Raw genomic sequence first — 21,743 nt, forward strand, 5'->3', positions numbered from 1 at the left:
ACTACGGGGAGTTTGCTCGCCTCTTTCGGGCAGTCTTCGATCACCCGCCCGAAGGTAGAGAGGCGGGCAAGCGGCTGGTTCACCTGAGGCAGGGGACGAGGACCGCGCAGGACTTCGCCCTGGAGTTTCGGACTCTAGCGGCTGGGTCCGGATGGAACGAGCGCGCGCCCTCATCGACCACTTCCGGTGCCATCTACGAGAGGATATCCGAAGGAGGCTAGCCTGCCAGGACAACACGTTGTCTTTTGATCAACTGGTGGACATGGCCATCCGGTTGGACAACCTGCTGGCTTCTAGAGGACGTCCTGGAAAGGGCCTGCCTGTTCTACCCCCCCAATTGGCTTTGCCAATTACTATAGGAGATTTATCCGGGGCTTTGGCAAGGTCGCATCTCCCATCACATCACTGTTGAAGGGTGGGCCGTCCCGGCTCCGCTGGTCTGCTGAGGCTGACAGGGCCTTCAGTAACCTGAGGGTTCTGTTCACCTCAGCTCCGGTACTGGCCCATTCCAATCCATCACTACCATTTGTAGTGGAGGTGGATGCATCCGAGGTAGGGATAGGCGCTGTCCTATCTCAACGCTGGGGCACGCCCCCTAAGTTCCGCACCTGTGCCTTCTTCTCCAAGAAGCTCAGCCCGGCGTAGCAGAACTACGACGTTGGTGATCGGGAGCTGTTGGCTGTTGTCAGAGCCCTGACCGTGTGGAGGCACTGGCTTGAGGGGGCGAAACACCCTTTCCTCATCTGGACGGACCACCGTAACCTGGAGTACATCCGGGCAGCGAGGAGGTTGAACCCTTGCCAGGCCAGTTGGGTTCTTATTCTTCGCCCGGTTTGATTTTACCCAATCTTACATCCCAGGTACAAAGAACGTACCCCCATACTCCCGGACTCCTGCATTGTGGCACCGGTAGTATGGGCGATGGACGCGGACATAGAGTGGGCGTTACGCACAGAGCCATCTCCACCTCAGTGTCCAGCTGGGCTGCAGTACGTGCCTTCTCTTGTCCGTGACCGTCTGATCTATTGGGCACACACGTCCCCCTCCTCTGGTCACCCAGGTATCGGTCGTACAGTGCACTGCCTGACCGGAAAGTACTGGTGGCCTACCTTGGCTAAGGACGTGAGGGTCTATGTCTCCTCTTGCTCGGTGTGCGCCCAGAGTAAGGCACCTAGGCACCTCCCAGCGGGTAAGTTACAGCCCTTACCAGTTCCACAATGGCCATGGTCCCACTTGTGTATTGACTTCCTTACTGATCTTCCCCTCTCTCAAGGTAACACCACCATCCTGGTCATTGTGGACCGCTTTTCCAAAGCCTGCCGCCTCCTTCCTCTGCCCGGTCTCCCCACGGCCCTGCAGACTGCAGAGGCCCTGTTTACACATGTCTTCCGGCACTACGGGGTGCCAGAGGACATAGTGTCTGACCGGAGTCCCCAGTTCACATCCAGGGTCTGGAAGGCGTTCATGGAACGTCTCGGGGTCTCGGTCAGCCTGACCTCTGGTTTTCACCCCAGGGCAGGTGGAACGGGTGAATCAGGATGTGGGTAGGTTCCTGTGGTCCTACTGCCAGGACCGCCTGGGGGAGTGGTCGGTGTTCTTGCCATGGACCGAATATGCCCAGAACTCTCTCTGCCACTCCTCCACTAACCTAACGCCATTTCAATGTGTTTTAGGTTATCAGCCGGTTCTGGCACCGTTGCATCAGAGGAGACGTGGAACGCTGCTCACGTCCACCTCCAATGAGCCGTGCGTCGCCAGAAGGCCAACGTGAGGCCCCGGTCTTTGTACCGGGAGATCGGGTCTGGCTCTCTACCCGGAATCTGCCCCTCCGCCTGCCCTGCCGGAAGCTGAGCCCGCAGTTTGTGGGGCCGTTCAAAGTCCTGAGGATAATAAACAAGGTTACTTATAGGTTACTACTCCCTACAGAATACCACATTAACCCCTCGTTCCATGTGTCTCTCCTCAGGCCGGTAGTGGTGTGTCCGCTCCAGGAGTCTGAGGTGCGGGAGGTCCCTCCACCCCCTCTGGACATCGAGGGGGCCCCGGCATACTCCATCCGTTCCATCCTGGATTTTAAGGCGTCGGGTGGGGGGCCTTCATTACCTCGTGGAGTGGGAGGGGTACGGTCCGGAGGAGCGGTGCTGGGTCCCGTTGAGGGATATCCTCGATCCCTCGCTGTTGCAGGATTTCCACCGTCGCCATCCAATTCACCCTGCTCCGCATGCTCCTGGTCGTCCCCGAGGCCGGTGTCGGCGCCCTGCTTGTTCGGGCAGGCTTCGGCGTTCGTCGTCACCGGCATTCTAGCCACTGCTGCTCCTAATCTCATCATTCCATCTGTTTTGTCTTGTTTATTACACACACCTGGTTTATATCCCCTCATCAGTACCTGTATAAGTGTTCCCTCTGCCCCCTTGTCTTTGTGTGTGATTGTTTATTGTGAGGATAGTGAAGCTCGGTGGAGCTCCTTATATTTTGCATTTCGCTACACCCGCAATAACATCTGCTAAATAGAGCCTAAATAGAGCCGGGTTCCTCTCTAGGTTTCTTCCTAGGTTCCTACCTTTCTAGGGAGTTTTTCCTAGCCATCGTGCTTCTACATCTGCATTGCTTGCTGTTTGGGGTTTTAGGCTGGGTTTCTGTAGGAGCACTTTGTGACATCTGCTGATGTAAAAAGGGCTTTATAAATAAATACTTTTGATTTGTGTATGTTACCAATAAAATTGTATTTGATTTGGGGTACATCATCCAATTCGTATAATATTCCATTCATAATGTAACCTAACCTAACGTACACTTATTTTACAAAACATTAGGAACACCTTCCTAATATTGAGTTGCACCCCCCTTTGCCATCAGAACAGCCTCAATTCGTTGGGGCATGGACTCTACAAGGTATTAAAAGCGTTGCACAGGGATGCTGGCCCATGTTGACTCCAATGCTTCCCACAGTTGTGTCAAGTTGGACCATTCTTGATACACATGGGAAACTGTTGAGCGTGAAAAACTCAGCAGCGTTGCAGTTCTTGACACACTCAACCCGGTGCGCCTGACACCTACTACCATACCCTGTTCAAAGGCACTTAAATATTTTGTCTTGCCCATTCACCTTCTGAATGGCACACATACACAATCCATGTCTGAATTGTCTCAAGGCTTAAATATTTTTATTTAACCTGTCTCCTTCCCTTCATCTACACTGATTGAAGTGGATTTAGCAGGGATCATAGCTTTCACCTGGTCAGTCTGTCATGTTCCTAATGTTTTGTACACTCAGTGTATTTTGTTGTAGGTAGAACGCATCGGAGTAGGAATCTATTGCATTGACACCCATGACTCAGCCCATACTCTACACAGACCGGTGTGGCATAAACAATCAGAGCTTCAGTAGGCCTATATGCAAATAGACCATTGCCATATATGGATCTGTGCCATTTACTATGAACTGTCGTGAGTAGATGCATTTGTTTTGAGATCAAAGCAAGAGCTGCATGTAGCCATGTGTGCACATTTTATTCATATCCTTTGCTAGTTAGTGAGTTATTAGCCCAGTTATAGATAATTTGTAGTCTTGCTTCCTACAAGAGCACAAAACGTGTACAGTTCTAGACATCTTTGACAATCGAGTCAGGTAAAGAGCTTTTTTTTTTTATCTTGAAGGAGCAGTGTTGTATTTTGAGACAGGCTTGAATAAGCTAAGTAGCCAATAGGCAGAGGGTAGGATAATTTGTCTGATTCTCTTTAATAATGGTATGGGAATAATAATGGATTTTATTTTGTAAAGTGGTTTCTTGCATCAAACACAACAACATTTTCAGTCACCTCCTTGTCTGAAGAACAAGTGGATAATCAGGTTAATGTCAAGCCCTGCATGTTTTATTTTCAAAAGTCTCATGGAATGTAGGCCTACATTGAACACCACACATTGGCTGCTACTGTAGGCTGAATGCTAGAACAGCTATTTCCATGTTAAAATGTTATGGGATGCATTTTCTCCATTGTTTTGATGGTAGGCCACTCTGGTAGGCCTACATTATGATCAAATAGCCACAGTAGCCTACTTGGCCACTGTTAAAACTGTAACTTAAAGCGGGTACAGCCTCAGTGTTCACAGTAAACACGTTCTGGAAGTTGCACAGAATTTTTACAAAGTTCAAGTTTGCGCTCAGTAGACCTGAAATCTGCTCAGTGCCCAAACAAATTAGAGGGAACATTGCCCCCAACCATCCGCTCAAGAAAAAATAGTCCCACAGCTGGATCTAGTTGATGATCCCTGGTCTAGGGTCTGTGTTATATTTAGATGTCCAGGTGATCTAGACTAGATATAGTGAAGATGACTAGTTAGGAAGATTGATTTATGGATGGATGAGTGGGTGTGTGGGTGGGTGGTTGGGGGATGGATGGATGGATAGTGTGTGTTGCTTTTATGGTTAGAGTAGTATAACTTAAAGGTATCTACCACTGTGCTGTCACGGTCATTTACCAAATAACTTTTAAAAAGTTTTGAATAATTATTTTTGTAGCTACTATTTTTCTAAAGTATAACAATTTAAATCACATTAGCCTAATCTCTTGTAGAGCATGTATTGTTATGCAGGTCAACATAATTCCGTTACAGTTTTGGTTCAAGAAAATGGCCCATTCACAGCTCCCCATTTACACGTCTCTGATTTCTCCGCCCCTACTCCAAGATTGACAGCCAAGCAGCCTAATCCTCACAAAGACTAACGGGATTGGCAGGATACATTTTTCTCCGTGAGCAAAACATCGTTTTTTATTGATCACTATCTTTTTAGTTTCGTTGTTTTCATCTTCCTTTACAATATCAGCGAGGAAAGAAGTATTTTCATCACGAATTTTCTCTATTACCCCATACTGTTGACGTTTACGCTTCTACAATGGAATCTATCCGCCCTCAGCGACTTCAACCAGGGATAGGATTTGGAGCTGGATCGACTGGGACCCTACGGTCCTCTCTCCGGCCCGGGGTTACAGTGCCAACCGCACCTCTACTGCCTCCCCCGGCCTCTCTATTCGCTCCTTCCGGGCCGCCCCCGCCGCTTCAACTCCACAGTCTTCACGGCACTATTGGGAGTGCAGGGCTCGGAACAGGGATGGCTGGATTCGGTCTATGTAATCCAGGGAACCCGGCAGTCTTGAAGGAGGCGGTGGAGGCTGTTGTTCGGAGCTTTGCGAAGCATACGCAGGGCTATGGCAGAGGTAACCTGGAAAAAATTCGGCGCAGAATTTAGGTCCTCCGACTTTCCCTGGTAGTGGTTCAAATGTAACCCACGGTAACTGTGATTAAGATAACAAATGGGATTAAAATAGCCTGCAACATGCAGATTGTGTCACCAAAACTGACCATCCAGTTTATAACAGTAGGCTACATTAACATACTGAGTTTATTATAGCCTATATTTTTGTCATATCTAGCCTAATGACTACAGGATACAGTTGTGTGCTCAATTTACATAGCACTTGGGCACTCCATTCGAAATTTGACACTTCAAGTCACCCACAATGCTTTAGACTTAGCCTACATGTCATACTATCATCCAAAAAACCCTATCAATTAAATGTGGGTAGACCTGTTCAATTTTCATTAACAGAATTATTCTGATGTTACATACTCTTTATTCATTTTGAGTCTATGTGGACTTTTAGAACGGTGTTGAAAGTCAACACAATTCGGACAGCTTCATTCAGTTCAGTGTGTGTCAGTGGGTTGTTCCTTGTTGTTTACTTTGGCTATATCCATATACACTACCAGTCAAAAGTTTGGACATACCTACTCATTCAAGGGTTTTTCTTTATTTTTACTATTTTTTACATTGTAGAATAATAGTGAAGACATCAAAACTATGAAATAACATGTAGTAACCAAAAAAGTGTTAAACAAATCAAAATACACTACCGTTCAAAAGTTTGGAGTCACTTAGAAATGTCCTTGTTTTCGAAAGAAAGGCAATTTTTTTGTCCATTAATATAACATCAAATTGATCAGAAATACAGTGTAGACATTGTTAATGTTGTAAATGGCTATTGTAGCTGGAAACGGCTGATTTTTTATGGAATAGCTACATAGGCGTACAGAGGCCCATTATCAGCAACCATCAGTCCTGTGTTCCAATGGCACGTTGTGTTTGCTAATCCAAGTTCATCATTTTAAAAGGCTAATTGATCATTAGAAAACCCTTTTGCAATTATGTTAGCACAGCTGAAAACTGTTGTGCTGATTAAAGAAGCAATAAAACTGGCCTTCTTGAGACTAGTTGAATATCTGGAGCATCAGCAATTGTGGGTTCGATTACAGGCTCAAAATGTCCACAAACAAATAACTTTCTTCTGAAACTTGGCAGTCTGTTCTTGTTCTGAGAAATGAAGGCTATTCCATGAGAGAAATTGCCAAGAAACTGAAGATCTCGTACATAGCTGTGTACTACTCCCTTCACAGAACAGCGCAAACTGGCTCTAACCAGAATAGAAAGAGGAGTGGGAGGCCCCGGTGCACAACTGAGCAAGAGGACAAATACATTAGAGTGTCTAGTTTGAGAAACCGACGCCTCACAGGTCCTCAACTGGCAGCTTCATTAAATAGTACCCCCAAAACACCAGTCTCAACGTCAACAGTGAAGAGGCGACTCCGGGATGCTGACTTTCTAGGCAGAGTTGCAAATACAAAGCCATATCTCAGACTGGCCAATAAAAAGAAAATATTAAGATGGGCAAAAGAACACAGAGACTGGACAGAGGAAGATTGGAAAATGTGTTATGGACAGACAAATCGAAGTTTGAAGTGTTCGGATCACAAAGAATAACATTTGTGAGACGCAGACCAAATGAAAAGATGCTGGAGGAGTGCTGGATGCCATCTGTCAAGCATGGTGGAGGCAATGTGATGGTCTGGGGGTGCTATGGTGGTGGTAAAGTGGGAGATTTGTACAGGGTAAAAGGGATCCTGAAGAAGGAAGGCTATCACTCCATTTTGCAACGCCATGCCATACCCTGTGGATGGTGCTTGATTGGAGCCAATTTCCTCCTACTTCAGAACAATGACCCAAAGCACAGCTCCAAACTATGCATTAACTATTTAGGGAAGAAGCAGTCAGCTGGTATTCTGTCTATAATGGAGTGGCCAGCACAGTCACTGGATCTCAACCCTGTTGTGCTGTTGTGGGAGCAGCTTGACCGTATGGTACGTAAGAAGTGCCCATCAAGCCAATCCAACTTGTGGGAGGTGCTTCAGGAAGCATGGGGTGAAATCTCTTCAGATTACCTCAACAAATGGACAACTAGAATGCCAAAGGTCTGCAAGGCTATAATTGCTGCAAATGGAGGATTCTTTGACGAAAGCAAAGTTTGAAGGACACAATTATTATTTCTATTAAAAATCATTATTTCTAACCTTGTCATTAACTACATTTCCTATGCATTTTGCTCTATGTCCTATTCAAACTCATTTCATGTATGTTTTCATGGAAAACAAGGACATTTCTAAGTGACCCCAAACTTTTGAATGGTAGTGTAAGTCATATCGCTTAGTCAGCCTTTAAGACACCATGCATAGGAACGTTAAACTGTGTCATTTTATGTCTCCTCCAGTGAACGTTCAGCTATGTCATTTTATGTCTCCTCCAGTGAACGTTAAGCTGTGTCATTTTATGTCTCCTCCAGTGAACGTTAAGCTGTGTCATTATATGTCTCCTCCAGTGAACGTTAAACTGTGTCATTTTATGTCTCCTCCAGTGAACGTGGTGGAAGCTTTGCAAGAATTCTGGCAGATGAAGCAGTCAAGAGGGGCAGACCTCAGGAATGGGGCGCTGGTGGTGTACGAGATGGTCCCATCAAACAACCCACCCTATGTTTGCTACGTCAGTCTTCCAGGGGGAAGCTGCTTTGGAAGTTTCCAGGTGAGCTAACCTGTGGCCGTAGGCGTTCTCAATATAGTTGTTGGCACTAAAACGTTGGTTCGTGCCTCAGGTGGAAGGCTCCCTGTATAGTATCTCTGAGTTAGAGAAAGTGCTTGAAAGTTGTATTTATTAATACCACTACAGTACAGTATAATATAATGTACAGTACAGTACAGTATAATGGTTTGACATTGTGTTGGTGTTGGTTATCTCCTGAGTGGCGCAGTGGTCTAAGGCACTGCATCGCAGTGCTAACTGTGCCACTAGAGATCCTGGTTCGAATCCAGGCTCTGTCGCAGCCGGCCGCGACCGGGAGACTCATGGGCGGCGCACAATTCGTCCAGGGTAGGGGAGGGAATGGCCGGCAGGGATGTAGCTCAGTTGATAGAGCATGGTGTTTGCAACGCCAGGGTTGTGGGTTCCATTCCCACGGGGGGCCAGTATAAAAAAAAAGATGTATTCACTAACTGTAAGTCGCTCTGGATAAGAGCGTCTGCTAAATGACTAAAATGTAAATGTTGGTGTAGCTTCATGAATTAGCCTAACTTCCCTATATGGCCATAACATTAATGATTTATCCGACCATACAACTCTACTCATGCACAAACGCTCTCACCCAAATCAATTCTGCCAGTCTGACCTGATCTCCTTTAGTACATTGCTCCGGATTTTCGGCTCAAATGTCAATCACTGGGAGCCTCTTCTCGACTGCCTTGAGAAATGTCAAGTGAGAGCAAGAGAAAAATTAGGCCTGGGTCATGTTTATTGGGGCACACTGTAGCAAAATGTTGTGCAAAACAATGTTTATGTAGTGTCTTTGTTTGCAAACTTCTAACTGTGCACCCATATTCTGCTGGAAGCATATGACACTTAGCAGACACTTTTATCCAAAGAGACTTACTGTACAGTGAGTGCATACATTTTCTGTATGTATATGTGATTCCTCTGAATCATGAAAATTAGCGTTTCTTATTAGAGAAGTCCAGGTAGTCCCTCCAAGTTTCAGTCCATTTTCTTCCGTTTGGTGCCTTATGAACATGACCCGGATGTTTCTGGGACTTACTGCTCACACTCTTCCCTTGTTTATCTGAATACTTCAAGAATGTGTTAAACAAACGTCTTGATAAATCTGCCCTAAGCAACTAATCAAGTTAAAAGGCATCGTTGCATGTTTTACATAGTTTACAACTTGAGCAGAACAGTTGAAGTGTGTGTGTGTATACAGTACCAATAGAAATGTAGAAAATAGTAAAAATAAAGAAAAACGCTTGAATGAGTAGGTGTGTCCAAACCTTTGACTGGTATTGTATATATCAAGGTTTTATTATTATTGGTTGGGCTTGTACACATTCACAGCTAATAGCTGAATTGCAGTATACAAAAAAAAAGTACTGTTAGCTGAAGAATAAAGAAATGGAGAGCGATAAGTCTCTAACTTCAGGCTGCTCTTGGTGAATAGTATAGTATGTATACTGGGAATCCCAGATTAAAGCAGTTTGCTGTCTCCCATCAGGATTACAAACCAATATTATATTCAATAGCTAACCATTGGCCAATCTCAAATAATAATCCCTGGATCTGTAAAACACACCGCCACGTCAATAACTCTAGGCTGTTGGGTCCATCAAAAACATGTTAGCAAGGTGTAGGACAGTGTTCTCCAACTGGCGGCCCGCGGGTGGTCTGAGTCTTGTTGATGATCCCTGGTGTAGAACCCTACTTGTATTCAGGCTTAGCATGAAAAAAATCTAATGAAATTCAAGTTTAACTGAATTCAGGATATAGGAAACCACATTTGACTGTTGACAAGTTAATTATCTCATCTATGAACTTGTATACATAATTGCATACAGTACAAGCCATATTCCTATCTTTGCTAAATCATCCACCAGTATTATTGAAATAGTAAAGACTGCTTTAATGTACATTCTCTTTTTTTTCAAATGTTATTTTAAATTCTAAATCATACTGTAAATATTAGCCAACTTGAGCATTGTGCCTAGCAGAATATTCCATGGGAGGATGACATGTTTTGCCATTTCTTCCTCTCCTCGAATTGGCTGGCTGCAATGCATACTGTGGTTGGAAACTCATCTGGTGGGTGGCTCATCTGGTTGTTATTAGAGCCAAACATTGAGCTTAGAAGGAGCCGTGAAACCCCTACCCACATTCTCCCCCTCATCCCATTTGTACAGAGCCTCCTTTTCCTCTATCCTTCCTAACTCTTTCTTTCTTTCTTTCTTTCTTTCTTTCTTTCTTTCTTTCTTTCTTTCTTTCTTTCTTTCTTTCTTTCTTTCTTTCTTTCTTTCTTTCTTTCTTTCTTTCTTTCTTTCTTTCTTTCTTTCTTTCTTTCTTTCTTTCTTTCTTTCTTTCTTTCTTTCTTTCTTTCTTTCTTTCTTTCTTTCTTTCTTTCTTTCTTTGAGGTAATAGCAATGAAGTGGAAGCAACGATATTACTTAGAAAAAAACATGTCACTATTAAAATGCACTTCTGTATGATTTCCAGAAGATCCATACAATAATTTGACTTAACCATCTTACAAATATGATACTGCATGTATCCATGTCTCACAGGGTCATAACGTTATAATTTGTGCCATAGGCTACATATATTTTTTGGGGACCATTCAGAAAAGTACTAAATATGCTTTACTTTCGGCAGTTTTGTCCAACCAAGGCTGAGGCAAGACGTAGTGCTGCCAAAATCGCTCTGATGAACTCGGTTTTCAACGAGCATCCTTCCCGCCGCATCACAGATGACTTCATTGAGAAGAGTGTATGTGAGGCGCTGGCCTCCTTTAATGTGAGTGCCTTTGAATGTGTTTTTCAGATAAAATGACTGATATTAACAGAAGCAGTGAACACTGGTCTTTAATATAATCTTTACTGTAGCTCTTATTAATTAAAAGGTCACGTCCTTATGAGGGTAAGATTTTAATCTGATTGGGCTCTTAAGGAGAAAAAGACTGGATGATTGGACTCTACTTGTCTTTTACAGGGAAACAGAGAAGAGGCAGACAACCCCAGCACAGGAATCGGGGCGTTTCGCTTCATGCTGGAGTCCAACAAAGGAAAGTCAATGCTGGAGTTTCAGGTAAATAGAGGATGGAGGAACACAAAGTTGGATTACTTGTAATGATACAGTGGATGTAACTGCAATGATACTTAAGAAAATGAATAGGTTGGACTGTATATGAGGCTAGTTTAGGACTGTTACTGCCACTAACTATGGGTAATTACACAAAGCAGACAGATAACTATATTCTCCTTTAGCTTTGTATTTCCAGTTCATAAAGAAAACCGGGAGTTATTTCTGAGTGTTTATCAAAGTTGGCTGGCTTAATCACCTCTGCTTCATGACATACCAATCTGGTTTCCCAGGTTGAATGAAAAAAAGAATACAGCCGAACCTGATAAATGCAACGGTATAAGACTCATGACCGCATGAACTAAAGCAGAGCATGCCAGTATTGGGAGCAAATAAAATAATGTACATCAATTGAACTGGGACTTGAGAACTGCAGCTCACTTAAACAGAGTTTGGACTCCAAAGTGCACTTATCAGGAATCAACTGTAGATTTCAAGGACTAGAGTATTAGACCCACTACATGAATGTGAGGACCATCATGCGTGAAGAAGAGAATAGTAGCAGTAACCATGTACAGTGCATTCGGAAAGTATTCAGACCCCTTGACTTTTTCCACATTTTGTTACATTACAGCCTTATTCTAAAATGGATGAAATTGTTATTTTTCCTCATCAATCTACACACAATACCCCATAATGACAAAGCAAAAACAGGTTTTTAGACATTTTTGCACCTGTATTAAAAATAAAAAGCTGAAATATAACGTTTACATAAGTATTCAGACTCTTTACTCAGTACTTTGTTGAAGCACCTTTGGCAGCGATTACAGCCTCGAGTCTTCTTGGGTATGACGCTACAAGCTTGGCACACCTGTATTTGAGGAGTTTCTCCCATTCTTCTCTGCAGATCCTCTCAAGCTCTGTCAGGTTGGATGGGGAGCGTCACTGCACAGCTATTTTCAGGTCTCTCAAGAGATGTTTGATCGGGTTCAAGTCCGGGCTCTGGCTGGGCCACTCAAGGACATTCAGAGACTTGTGCTGAAGCCACTCCTGCCTTGTCTTGGCTGTGTGCTTAGGGTTGTTGTCCTGTTGGAAGGTGAACCTTTGCCTCAGTCTGAGGTCCTGAGTGCACTGGAGCAGGTTTTCATCTTTCACTCGATCCTGACTAGTCTCCCAGTTCCTGCCACTGAAAAACATCCCCACAGCATGATGCTGCCACCACCATGCTTCACCGTAGGGATGGTGCCAGGTTTCCTCCAGACGTGACGCTTGGCATTCAGGCCAAAGAGCTCAGTCTTGGTTTCATCAGACCAGAGAATCTTGTTTCTCATGGTCTGAGAGTCCTTTAGGTGCCTTTTGGCAAACTCCAAGCGGGCTGTCATGTGCTTCCGTCTGGCCACTACCATAAAGGCCTGATTAGTGGAGTGCTGCAGAGATGGTTGTCCTTCTGGAAGATTCTCTCATCTCCACAGAGGAACTCTGGAGCTCCTTCAGAGTGACCATCGTGTCCTTGGTCACCTCCCTGACCAAGGCCCTTCTCCCCGATTGCTCAATTTGGCCAGGCGGCCAGCTCTAGGAAGAGTCTCTGTGGTTCCAAACTTCTTCCATTTAAGAATGATGGAGGCCACTGTGTTCTTGGGGACCTTCAATGCTGCAGAAATGTTTTGGTACCCTTCCCCAGATCTGTGCCTTGACACAATCCTGTCTTGGAGCTCTACAGACAATTCCTTTGACCCCATGGCTTGGTTTTTGCTCAGACATGCACATTCAACTGTGGGACCTTATATAGACAGGTGTGTGCCTTTCCAAATCATTTCCAATCAATTGAATTTACCACAGGTGGACTCCAATCAAGTTGTAGAAACATCTCAAGGATGATCAATGGAAACAGCATAAACCTGAGCTCAATTTCGAGTCTCATAGCAAAGGGTCTGAATACTTAAGTAAGGTATTTCTGTTTTTTATTTTTAATAAATGTGCTAACTTTTCTAAAAACCTGTTTTCGCTTTGTCATTATGGGGCACTGTGTGTAGATTAATGAGGGAAAATATTGATTTAATCCATTTTAGAATAAGGCTGTAACGTAACAAAATGTGGGAAAAGTAAAGGGGTCTGAATACTTTCCGAATGCACTGTATTCTCTGTTTTTTTTTATTTTTTTTTTATTTTTTATTTAACCTTTATTTAACCAGGTAAGCCAGTTGAGAACAAGTTCTCATTTACAACTGCGACCTGGCCAAGATAAAGCAAAGCAGTGCGATAAAACCAAAAACACAGAGTTACATATGGGGTAAAAAAAAACATAAAGTCAAAAATACAACAGAAAATATATATACAGTGTGTGCAAATGTAGCAAGTTATGGAGGTAAGGCAATAAATAGGCTATAGTGCAAATTAATTACAATTAGTATTAACACTGGAATGCTAGATGTGCAAGAGATTATGTGCAAATAGAGATACTGGGGTGCAAAAGAGCAAAATAAATAACAATATAGGGATGAGGTAGTTGGCTGGGCTAATTTCAGATGGGCTGTGTACAGGTGCAGTGATCGGTAAGGTGCTCTGACAACTGATGCTTAAAGTTAGTGAGGGAGATAAGAGTCTCCAGCTTCAGAGATTTTTGCAGTTCGTTCCAGTCATTTGCAGCAGAGAACTGGAAGGAATGGCGGCCAAAGGAGGTGTTGGCTTTGGGAATGACCAGTGAGATATACCTGCTGGAGCGCAGTCTACGGGTGGGTGCTGCTATGGTGACCAATGAGCTAAGATAAGGCGGGGATTTGCCTAGCAGTGATTTATAGATGGCCTGGAGCCAGTGGGTTTGACGACGAACATGTAGTGAGGACCAGCCAACAAGAGCGTACAGGTCACAGTGGTGGGTAGTGTATGGGGCTTTGGAGACAAAACGGATGACACTGTGATAGACTACATCCAATTTGCTGAGTAGAGTGTTGGAGGCTATTTTGTAAATGACATCGCCGAAGTCAAGGATCGGTAGGATAGTCAGTTTTACGAGTTCTAGGAATTGCCTATGAGAGCATGTGGGTCTGGCAAACAAATTTGGACTGTATTGCTGGCCTCCAGTCTTTCATTGTTTGTCATCCATATCCACTGATCTAATGCATGGATTGGTCTTTGCCAAACTACAGCTCATGATTTAGGGTTCTACACAATGCAAACAAATGAATGCTAGCTGTAGACTTTTCTCCTTCTTAGCTTCCCCTAAAAAAATCCTTAAATCTTGCGACTTTGACATTAATAACTCGCTTTCTTGCGATGACAATCAAACTTGAAATTGTGCTTTCTGCCAGACTGTGCTCTCCATCAGTGCAGGCACACACAAAAATGCTTCTTGTCGATGCTGAACTGTGTTTTTCTTTCAGGAATTGATGACAGTCTTTCAGCTACTGCACTGGAATGGAAGCCTGAAGGCCATGAGAGAGAGACAATGCTCCCGTCAAGTAAGATCTCATTTGGATAAGAGTACTGATTTAAAGGTCCAATGCAGCCGTTTTTATCTCAGTATCAAATTATTTCTGGGTAACAATTAAGTACCCTACTGTGATTGTTTTCAATTAAAATTGTAAAAAATAAACCAAAATAGCTTCTTAGCAAAGGGCGATTTCTCAATCAAGAATTTAGCTTGGACTGTCTGAGTGTGGAGGGGAATACTGAAAATTATCTGTTATTGGCAGAGAGGTTTGGAACTCTTTCTTATTTGTCTACTAACTAGTTTACCGCTTGGTGATGTCACCATGGAAGGACAAAACTCCATCCCACAAAAACAGGCAGAAATGTCATGCGGTCTTTTCAAACAGCTCTTACACTAAAAGGGCATTATCATCATTGTCACAATTTCACAGTATTATTCCAACCTCATAGTGTGTAAATATACACTTAGTGGCCAGTTTATTAGGTACACCACCCTGTTCACGAGAATGGTTCGCTCCTACAGACAGTGAGTCACTTGGCCGTGGCTTGCTATATAAAGCAGGCAGACAGGCATCGAGGCATTCAATTGCTGTTCGATAGAATGTTAGAATGGGCAAAACGAGTGATCTAAGCGACTTTGAGCGTGGTATGATCATCGGTGCCAGGCACATCGGTTCCAGTTCCTCTGAAACGTCCAGCCTCCTGGGCTTTTCATGCATGACAGTGTCTAGGGTTTTCCCGAGAATAGTGTGAGAAGCAAAAACATCCAGTCAGCGGCAGTCCTGTGGGCGAAAACAGCTTGTTGATGAGAGGTCGAAGGAGAATGGCAAGAATAGTGCAAGGTAACAGGTGGGCCACAAACAAATAGTCTGGGTAGCCAATGCAAATAGTCAGGGTAGCCATTTGATTAGATGTTCAGGAGTCTTATGGCTTGGGGGTAGAAGCTGTTTAGAAGCCTCTTGGACCTAGACTTGGCGGTCTGGTACCACTTGCCGTGCGGTAGTAGAGAGAACAGTCTATGACTAGTGTGGCTGGAGTCTTTGACAATTTTTAGGCCATTCCTCTGACACCGCCTGGTATAGAGGTCCTGGATGGCAGGAAGCTTGGCCCCAGAGATGTACTGGGCCGTACGTACTACCCTCTGTAGTGCCTTGCGGTTGGAGGCCGAGCAGTTGCCATACCAGGCAGTGATGCAACCAGTCAGGATGCTCTCGATGGTGCAGCTATAGAACCTTTTGAGGATCTGAGGACCCATGCCAAATATTTTCAGTCTCCTTAGGGGGAATAGGTTTTGTCGTGCCCTCTTCACAACTGTCTTGGTGTGCTTGGACAATGTTAGTTTGTTGGTGATTTGGACACCAAGGAACTTGAAGCTCTCAACCTGCTCCACTACAGCCCTGTCGATGAGAATGGGGGCGTGCTCGGTCCTCTTCTTTTTCCTGTAGTCCACAATCATCTCCTTTGTCTTGATCACGTTGAGGGAGAGGTTGTTGTCCTGGCACCACACGGCCAGGTCTCTGACCTCCTCCCTATAGGCTGTCTCGTCGTTAGGCAGGTTACCTTAGTGTTCTTGGGCACAGGGACTATGGTGGTCTGCTTGAAACGTTGGTATTACAGACTCAGACAGGAAGAGGTTGAAAATGTCAGTGAAGACACTTGCCATTTGTCAGCGCATGCTCGGAGTACACGTCCTGGTAATCCTTCTGGCCCTGCGGCCTTGTGAATGTTGACCTGTTTAAAGGTCTTGCTCACATCGGCTACGGACAGCTGATGCTCTCATGCATGTTTCAGTGTTACTTGCCTCGAAGCGAGCATAGAAGTAATTTAGCTCGTCTGGTAGGCTTGTGTCACTGAACAGCTCGCGGCTGTGCTTCCCTTTGTAGCAAGCCCTGCCACATCCGACGAGCGTCGGAGCCGGTGTAGTACGATTCGATCTTAGTCCTGTATTGACGCTTTGCCTGTTTGATGGTTCGTCGGAGGGCTTAGCGGGATTTCTTATAAGCTTCCGGTTTAGAGTCCCACTCCTTGAAAGCGGCATCTCTACCCTTTAGCCCAGTGCGAATGTTGCTTGTAATCCATGGCTTCTGGTTGGGGTATGTACGTACAGTCACTGTGGGGACGACGTCATCAATGCACTTATTGATGAAGCCATTGACTGATGTGGTGTACTCCTTAATGCCATCGGAAGAATCCCGGAACATATTCCAGTCTGTGCTAGCAAAACAGTCCTGTAGCTTAGCATCTGCTTCATCTGACAATTTTTTTATTGCCCGAGTCACTGGTGCTTCCTGCTTTAGTTTTTGCTTGTAAGCAGGAATCAGGAGGGTAGAATTATGGTCAGATTTGCCAAATGGAGGGCGAGGGAGAGCTTTGTACGTGTCTCTGTGTGTGGAGTAAAGGTGGTCTAGAGTTTTTTCCCTCTGGTTACACATTTAACATACTGGTAGAAATGAGGTAAAACTGATTTAAGTTTCCCTGTATTAAAGTCCCCGGTCACTAGAAGCGCCGCCTCTGGATGAGCGTTTTCTTGTTTGCTTATGGCCGTATACAGTTCATTAAGTGCGGTCTTAGTGCCAGCATCGGTTTGTGGTGGTAAATAGACAGCTACGAGGAATATAGATGAAAACTCTCTTGGTAGATAGTATCATGAGATACTCTAACTCTGGTGAGCAAAACCTCAAGACTTCCTTAGATATCGTGCACCAGCTGTTGTTTACAAATATACATAGACCGCCACCCCTTGTCTTACCAGAGGCTGCTGTTCTATCCTGCCGATACAGTGTATAACCCGCCAGCTGTATGTTATTCATGTCTTTGTTCAGAAACGACTCTGTGAAACATAAGATGTTACAGTTTTTAATGTCCCGTTGGTAGGATATACATGCCTGTAGTTCGTCCACTTTATTATCAAGCAATTGTAAGTTGGCTAATAGTATCGATGGCAAAGGCAGATTAGCCACTCGTCGCCGGCTCCTTACCAGGCACCCCGATCTCCTTCCGCAATATCTCCTTTTCTTTCTACTGCGAGTGACGGAGATGAGGGCCCTGTCGGGTGTCTGGAGCAAATCCCTCTCGTCCGACTCAATAAAGAAAAATTATTTGTCCAGTTCAAGGTGAGTAATCGCTGTTCTGATGTCCAGAAGCTCTTTTCGGTCATAAGAGAAGGTAGCAGCAACATCATGTACAAAATAAGTTACAAACAATGCGGAAAAAACACACAAAATAGCACGGTTGGTTAAGAGTCCATAAAACGGCAGCCATCCCCTCCGGCGCCATTAACCATCATGAAGTGCTTCAAGAGTCTGGTCATGGCCCACATCAAGGCCAGCATGCCAGGCACACTGGACCCACTCCAATTTGCCTACCGCTCCAACAGATCCACGGAAGATGCCATTTCCATCACAATTCACATGGCCGTAACACATCTGTACAAGAGGAACACCTACTGTATGTGAGAATGCTGTTAATTGACTACAGTTCAGCATTCAACACTATTGTTCCCTCCAAGCTTGACACTACCCTCTGCAACTGGATCCTGGACTTCCTGACGGGCAGGCCCCAGGCTGTGAAGATTGGCAACACCTCGTCCACACTGACTCTTAATACAGGGGCCACCCAGGAGTGTATCATCCGTCCTCTGCTGTACTCCCTGTTCACCCACAACTGCATGGCTTTGTACGACACCAACTCCATCATCAAGTTTGCTGATGACATAACGGTTGTAGGCCTGATAACCAACAATGACGAGTCAGCCTGTAGGGAGGAGGTAAGTAAACTGTCATTGTGGTGACACTCACCTGGTGTAAAGGAAGGAAAATATAACTCAATCATAACTTAAACTCCTCTGTTCAGTTTCAGCAACAGAATAACTGATCAAACTAAAGATTTATTGGAGAGCAAAAAACAATAATTTGCCTGACAGTTTCCATTAAATCCCTCCTGCAGTTTTGGAAAAGAAGACATAGCACTCATCCTTACACACTGCCAGTGATAGTGTTTAATCATAACTCAAATGGTACAGCAAACACGGCATCTCAGTTCAACATAAGTACAGAATGGGGGTGAAACTCACTAAAGATAATAATAATGTAATAATAATATGCCATTTAGCAGATGCTTTTATCCAAAGCGACTTACAGTCATGTGTGCATACATTTTTACGTATGGGTGGTCCCGGGGATCGAACCCACTACCCTGGCGTTACAAGCGCCATGCTCTACCAATTGAGCTACAGAGGACCACATAATAATAATGAGTAACATTGTCTGAGTTACACTCTGGCTTGAGTTATGATGGAATGTCATGCTGAAGGATCTCTCTAAACCACATTGTGTGGGCTGAATAAATACCTATGGAGGGATTCCGTTCCAGGCAGAGTCGGGTGACCTCAATGTTTGTGTGCAGTCCTCATTATCTCATGCATCTTACATACAGAAACTACATTTAAGGCATCAATATGAGCCTTGATTAGTTTGATAAAAGTTTGTACTTTTTTTTAACTAGAGTTTAAAGCATTTTTCTTTGACTTCATCTGATCTCAAACATAAAAATATTCAGGCTCTATGCACACAACTTTTAAGATGAAATCCCTCACCCTTCATGTTTGCTAATATAAAAATGGCAGCTTTCTGACATAGTTGTTGCAGTATGGGGGTCAATTCAGGCAACTTCCAATTTATGAAATAAATATTAATTCACCTCAATAATCACATTTGTGCCTCAACCCTGGCTTTTGCCAATCTACTCCATTCAGATCTGAAGTCGAAGAGGAGGAAGAGCAGCCAGCAACTCCACGATTTGGATAGATAAGACTCAGTTGTATTCTGTTTTTCTATGGTTACAGAGTGCTCTCGCCCTGTGTGTCCCTTGACTGATTAGGTATTCTCTTTGGTCTGGCGTTATGCCTTTCATCTCAATGGTTAAGGAGAGGGGCTGAGCCACTGGAGTAATTAGCTCTCCCAGACGTCTCACATTCCTCATGTGAAGTGACGCTATTGCTGGCCATGCAGCTTGCTTATTGTGCACAAAAGTTGTGGTTCCATGTCGTTTCAAATCCAGGCATTTCAGGATCATTCAACATAATCTGGAACTCAATCAAACCTGCACTGCTAGGAAACCAGTACTGTTGAAAAATATAATGATTTAATGGAGCACTTCCGCTTCCTACCCAGCTAGCCTGTATTTCTAACGATCATGGCCGTGGCGTGAATAAGGTCCATTTCGGCCTGACAAATTTTGGTATTTGCTTTCCCCTAACAGGAAGTGCTGGCTCACTACTCCCATCGGGCGCTGGATGATGACATGCGTACCCAAATGGCTGCTGATTGGGTGAACCGGGAGCAAGGCGTGGCTGGCACCATCGCCCAGGAGGTGGCGGCAACAGATCGAGAACTTGAGGAAGCCAGGCTGGCTGGCCGAGAGCTGCGCTTCCACAAGGAAAAGAAGGACATCCTGATGCTGGCTGTTGGCCAACTGGGTGCAGCCAACAATGCCACCCTGCCTTCAACCTGCTAGGTATACGCTGGATTACATCCCCATAACTTGATTCACTTCTATCTTCCCACATTGACTTCCCCCTCGTGATTCTCAAAAGTCTGCATAGGTGTGGAAACATTATAGTAACTCTGCATAGCTTCCACCATATGGCTTTTACCTATTCAGTCCGTTCGGAGTCAAGGGCAGATGGAAGGAAGTTGGTTGTCAGTTTGGAATCTGGCCATAGAGATGGAATGAGTCACAGGGGCCAATACCATTGATTGGATAGAGGCTATCAAGGCAGCCATCTAGGAGCTTTGAATGATAAAACAGTTAGTGTTCTTAGATATTTTTCTAGCCCAGTGCTAATACACCTGATTAAGCTAATGAAAGTCTTGACAATAAGTTGATTAGTTGAATCAGATATGTTAGCGCTGGTTTAGAACAAAATCTTGCAGATGCTATAGGTCTTCAGGACCAGGATTGAAGAATTCTGTTACACAAAAGTTTAAGTAATTGAGGTCATTTTGTGCTGCCATATTATTGGGTTTGTGTTAATCACATGGAATAATGAACTGTTACCATTCCTCTCATTCCTTTTCTATGCTTGTAGACAACTCTACCACATTTGTGGAATTAAAGCCCAGGACCTGCCTTTGCTAATGATTGTACAGGACATAATCTCAAGGATATTGTCACAGAAAGATCTTACACACCAAAATAGACCAATGTCTGTTGCTTAAACATGATCTATCGCGCTAGATTTTCTGCATGAAGGACTTTTGAAAGTTATTTGAACATGACATAGTTTAAGCACATACAGTTCCAGTCAAAAGTTTGGACACACCTACTCATTCAAGGGTTTTTCTTTATTTTTAGTATTTTCTACATTGTAGAATAATAGTGAAGACATCAAAACTATGAAATAACACATATGGAATCATGTAGTGTTAAACAAAGGAAGTATATTTTATATTTGAGATTCTTCAAAGTAGCCACCCTTTGCCTTGATGACAGCTTTGCACACTCTTGGCATTCTCTCAACCAGCTTCACTAGGTAGTCACCTGGAATGCATTTCAATTAACAGGTGTGCCTTGTTAAAAGATAATTTGTGGAATTTCTTTCCTTCTTAATGCGTTTGAGCCAATCAGTTGTGTTGTGACAAGGTAGGGGTGGTATACAGAAGATAGCCCTATTTGGTAAAAGACTAAGTCCATATTATGGCAAGTACAGCTCAAATAAGCAAAGAGAAATGACAGTCCATCATTACTTTAAGTCAGTCAATCCGGAAAATTTCAAGAACTTTGAAAGTTTCAAGTGCAGTCACAAAAACCATCAAGTGCTATGATGAAACTGGCTCTCATGAGGACCGCCACAGGAAAGGAAGACCCAGAGTTACCTCTGCTGCAGAGGATAAGTTCATTAGAGTTAACTGCACCTCAGATTGCAGCCCAAATAAATGCTTCACGGAGTTCAAGTAACAGACACATCTCAACATCAACTGTTCAGAGGAGACTGCGTGAATCAGGCCTTCATGGTCGAATTGCTGCAAAGAAAACCACTACTAAAGGGCACCAATAAGAAGAAGAGACTTGCTTGGGCCAAGAAACACGAGCAATGGACATTAGACGGTCCAAATTTGAGATTTTTGGTTCCAACCGCCGTGTCTTTGTGAGACGCAGAGTAGGTGAATGGATGATCTCCGCATTTGTGGTTCCCACCGTGAAGCATGGAGGAGGAGGTGTGGGGGTGATTTGCTGGGACACTGTCAGTGATTTATTTAGAATTCAAGGCACTCTTAACCAGCATGGCTACTACAGCATTCTGCAGCAATACGCCAT

At 44.2% G+C, this 21,743-nt stretch overlaps 1 protein-coding gene across 1 annotated transcript; it reads left to right on the forward strand.

Annotated features, from left to right (window-relative positions):
* Positions 1-4,733: 4,733 nt before the first annotated feature.
* LOC121585589 (LIX1-like protein) lies at positions 4,734-20,790 on the forward strand. The gene is made up of 6 exons (XM_041901911.1): positions 4,734-5,217; positions 7,747-7,910; positions 10,572-10,712; positions 10,908-11,003; positions 14,378-14,455; positions 19,686-20,790. Exons 1-6 carry the CDS (start codon positions 4,896-4,898, stop codon positions 19,938-19,940), a joined length of 1,056 nt encoding a protein of 351 aa, XP_041757845.1. The 5' UTR covers positions 4,734-4,895; the 3' UTR covers positions 19,941-20,790.
* Positions 20,791-21,743: the final 953 nt, after the last annotated feature.

The sequence above is a fragment of the Coregonus clupeaformis genome, chromosome 17 (assembly GCF_020615455.1).
Source record: "Coregonus clupeaformis isolate EN_2021a chromosome 17, ASM2061545v1, whole genome shotgun sequence".
In the NCBI taxonomy this organism is placed as follows: domain Eukaryota; kingdom Metazoa; phylum Chordata; class Actinopteri; order Salmoniformes; family Salmonidae; genus Coregonus; species Coregonus clupeaformis.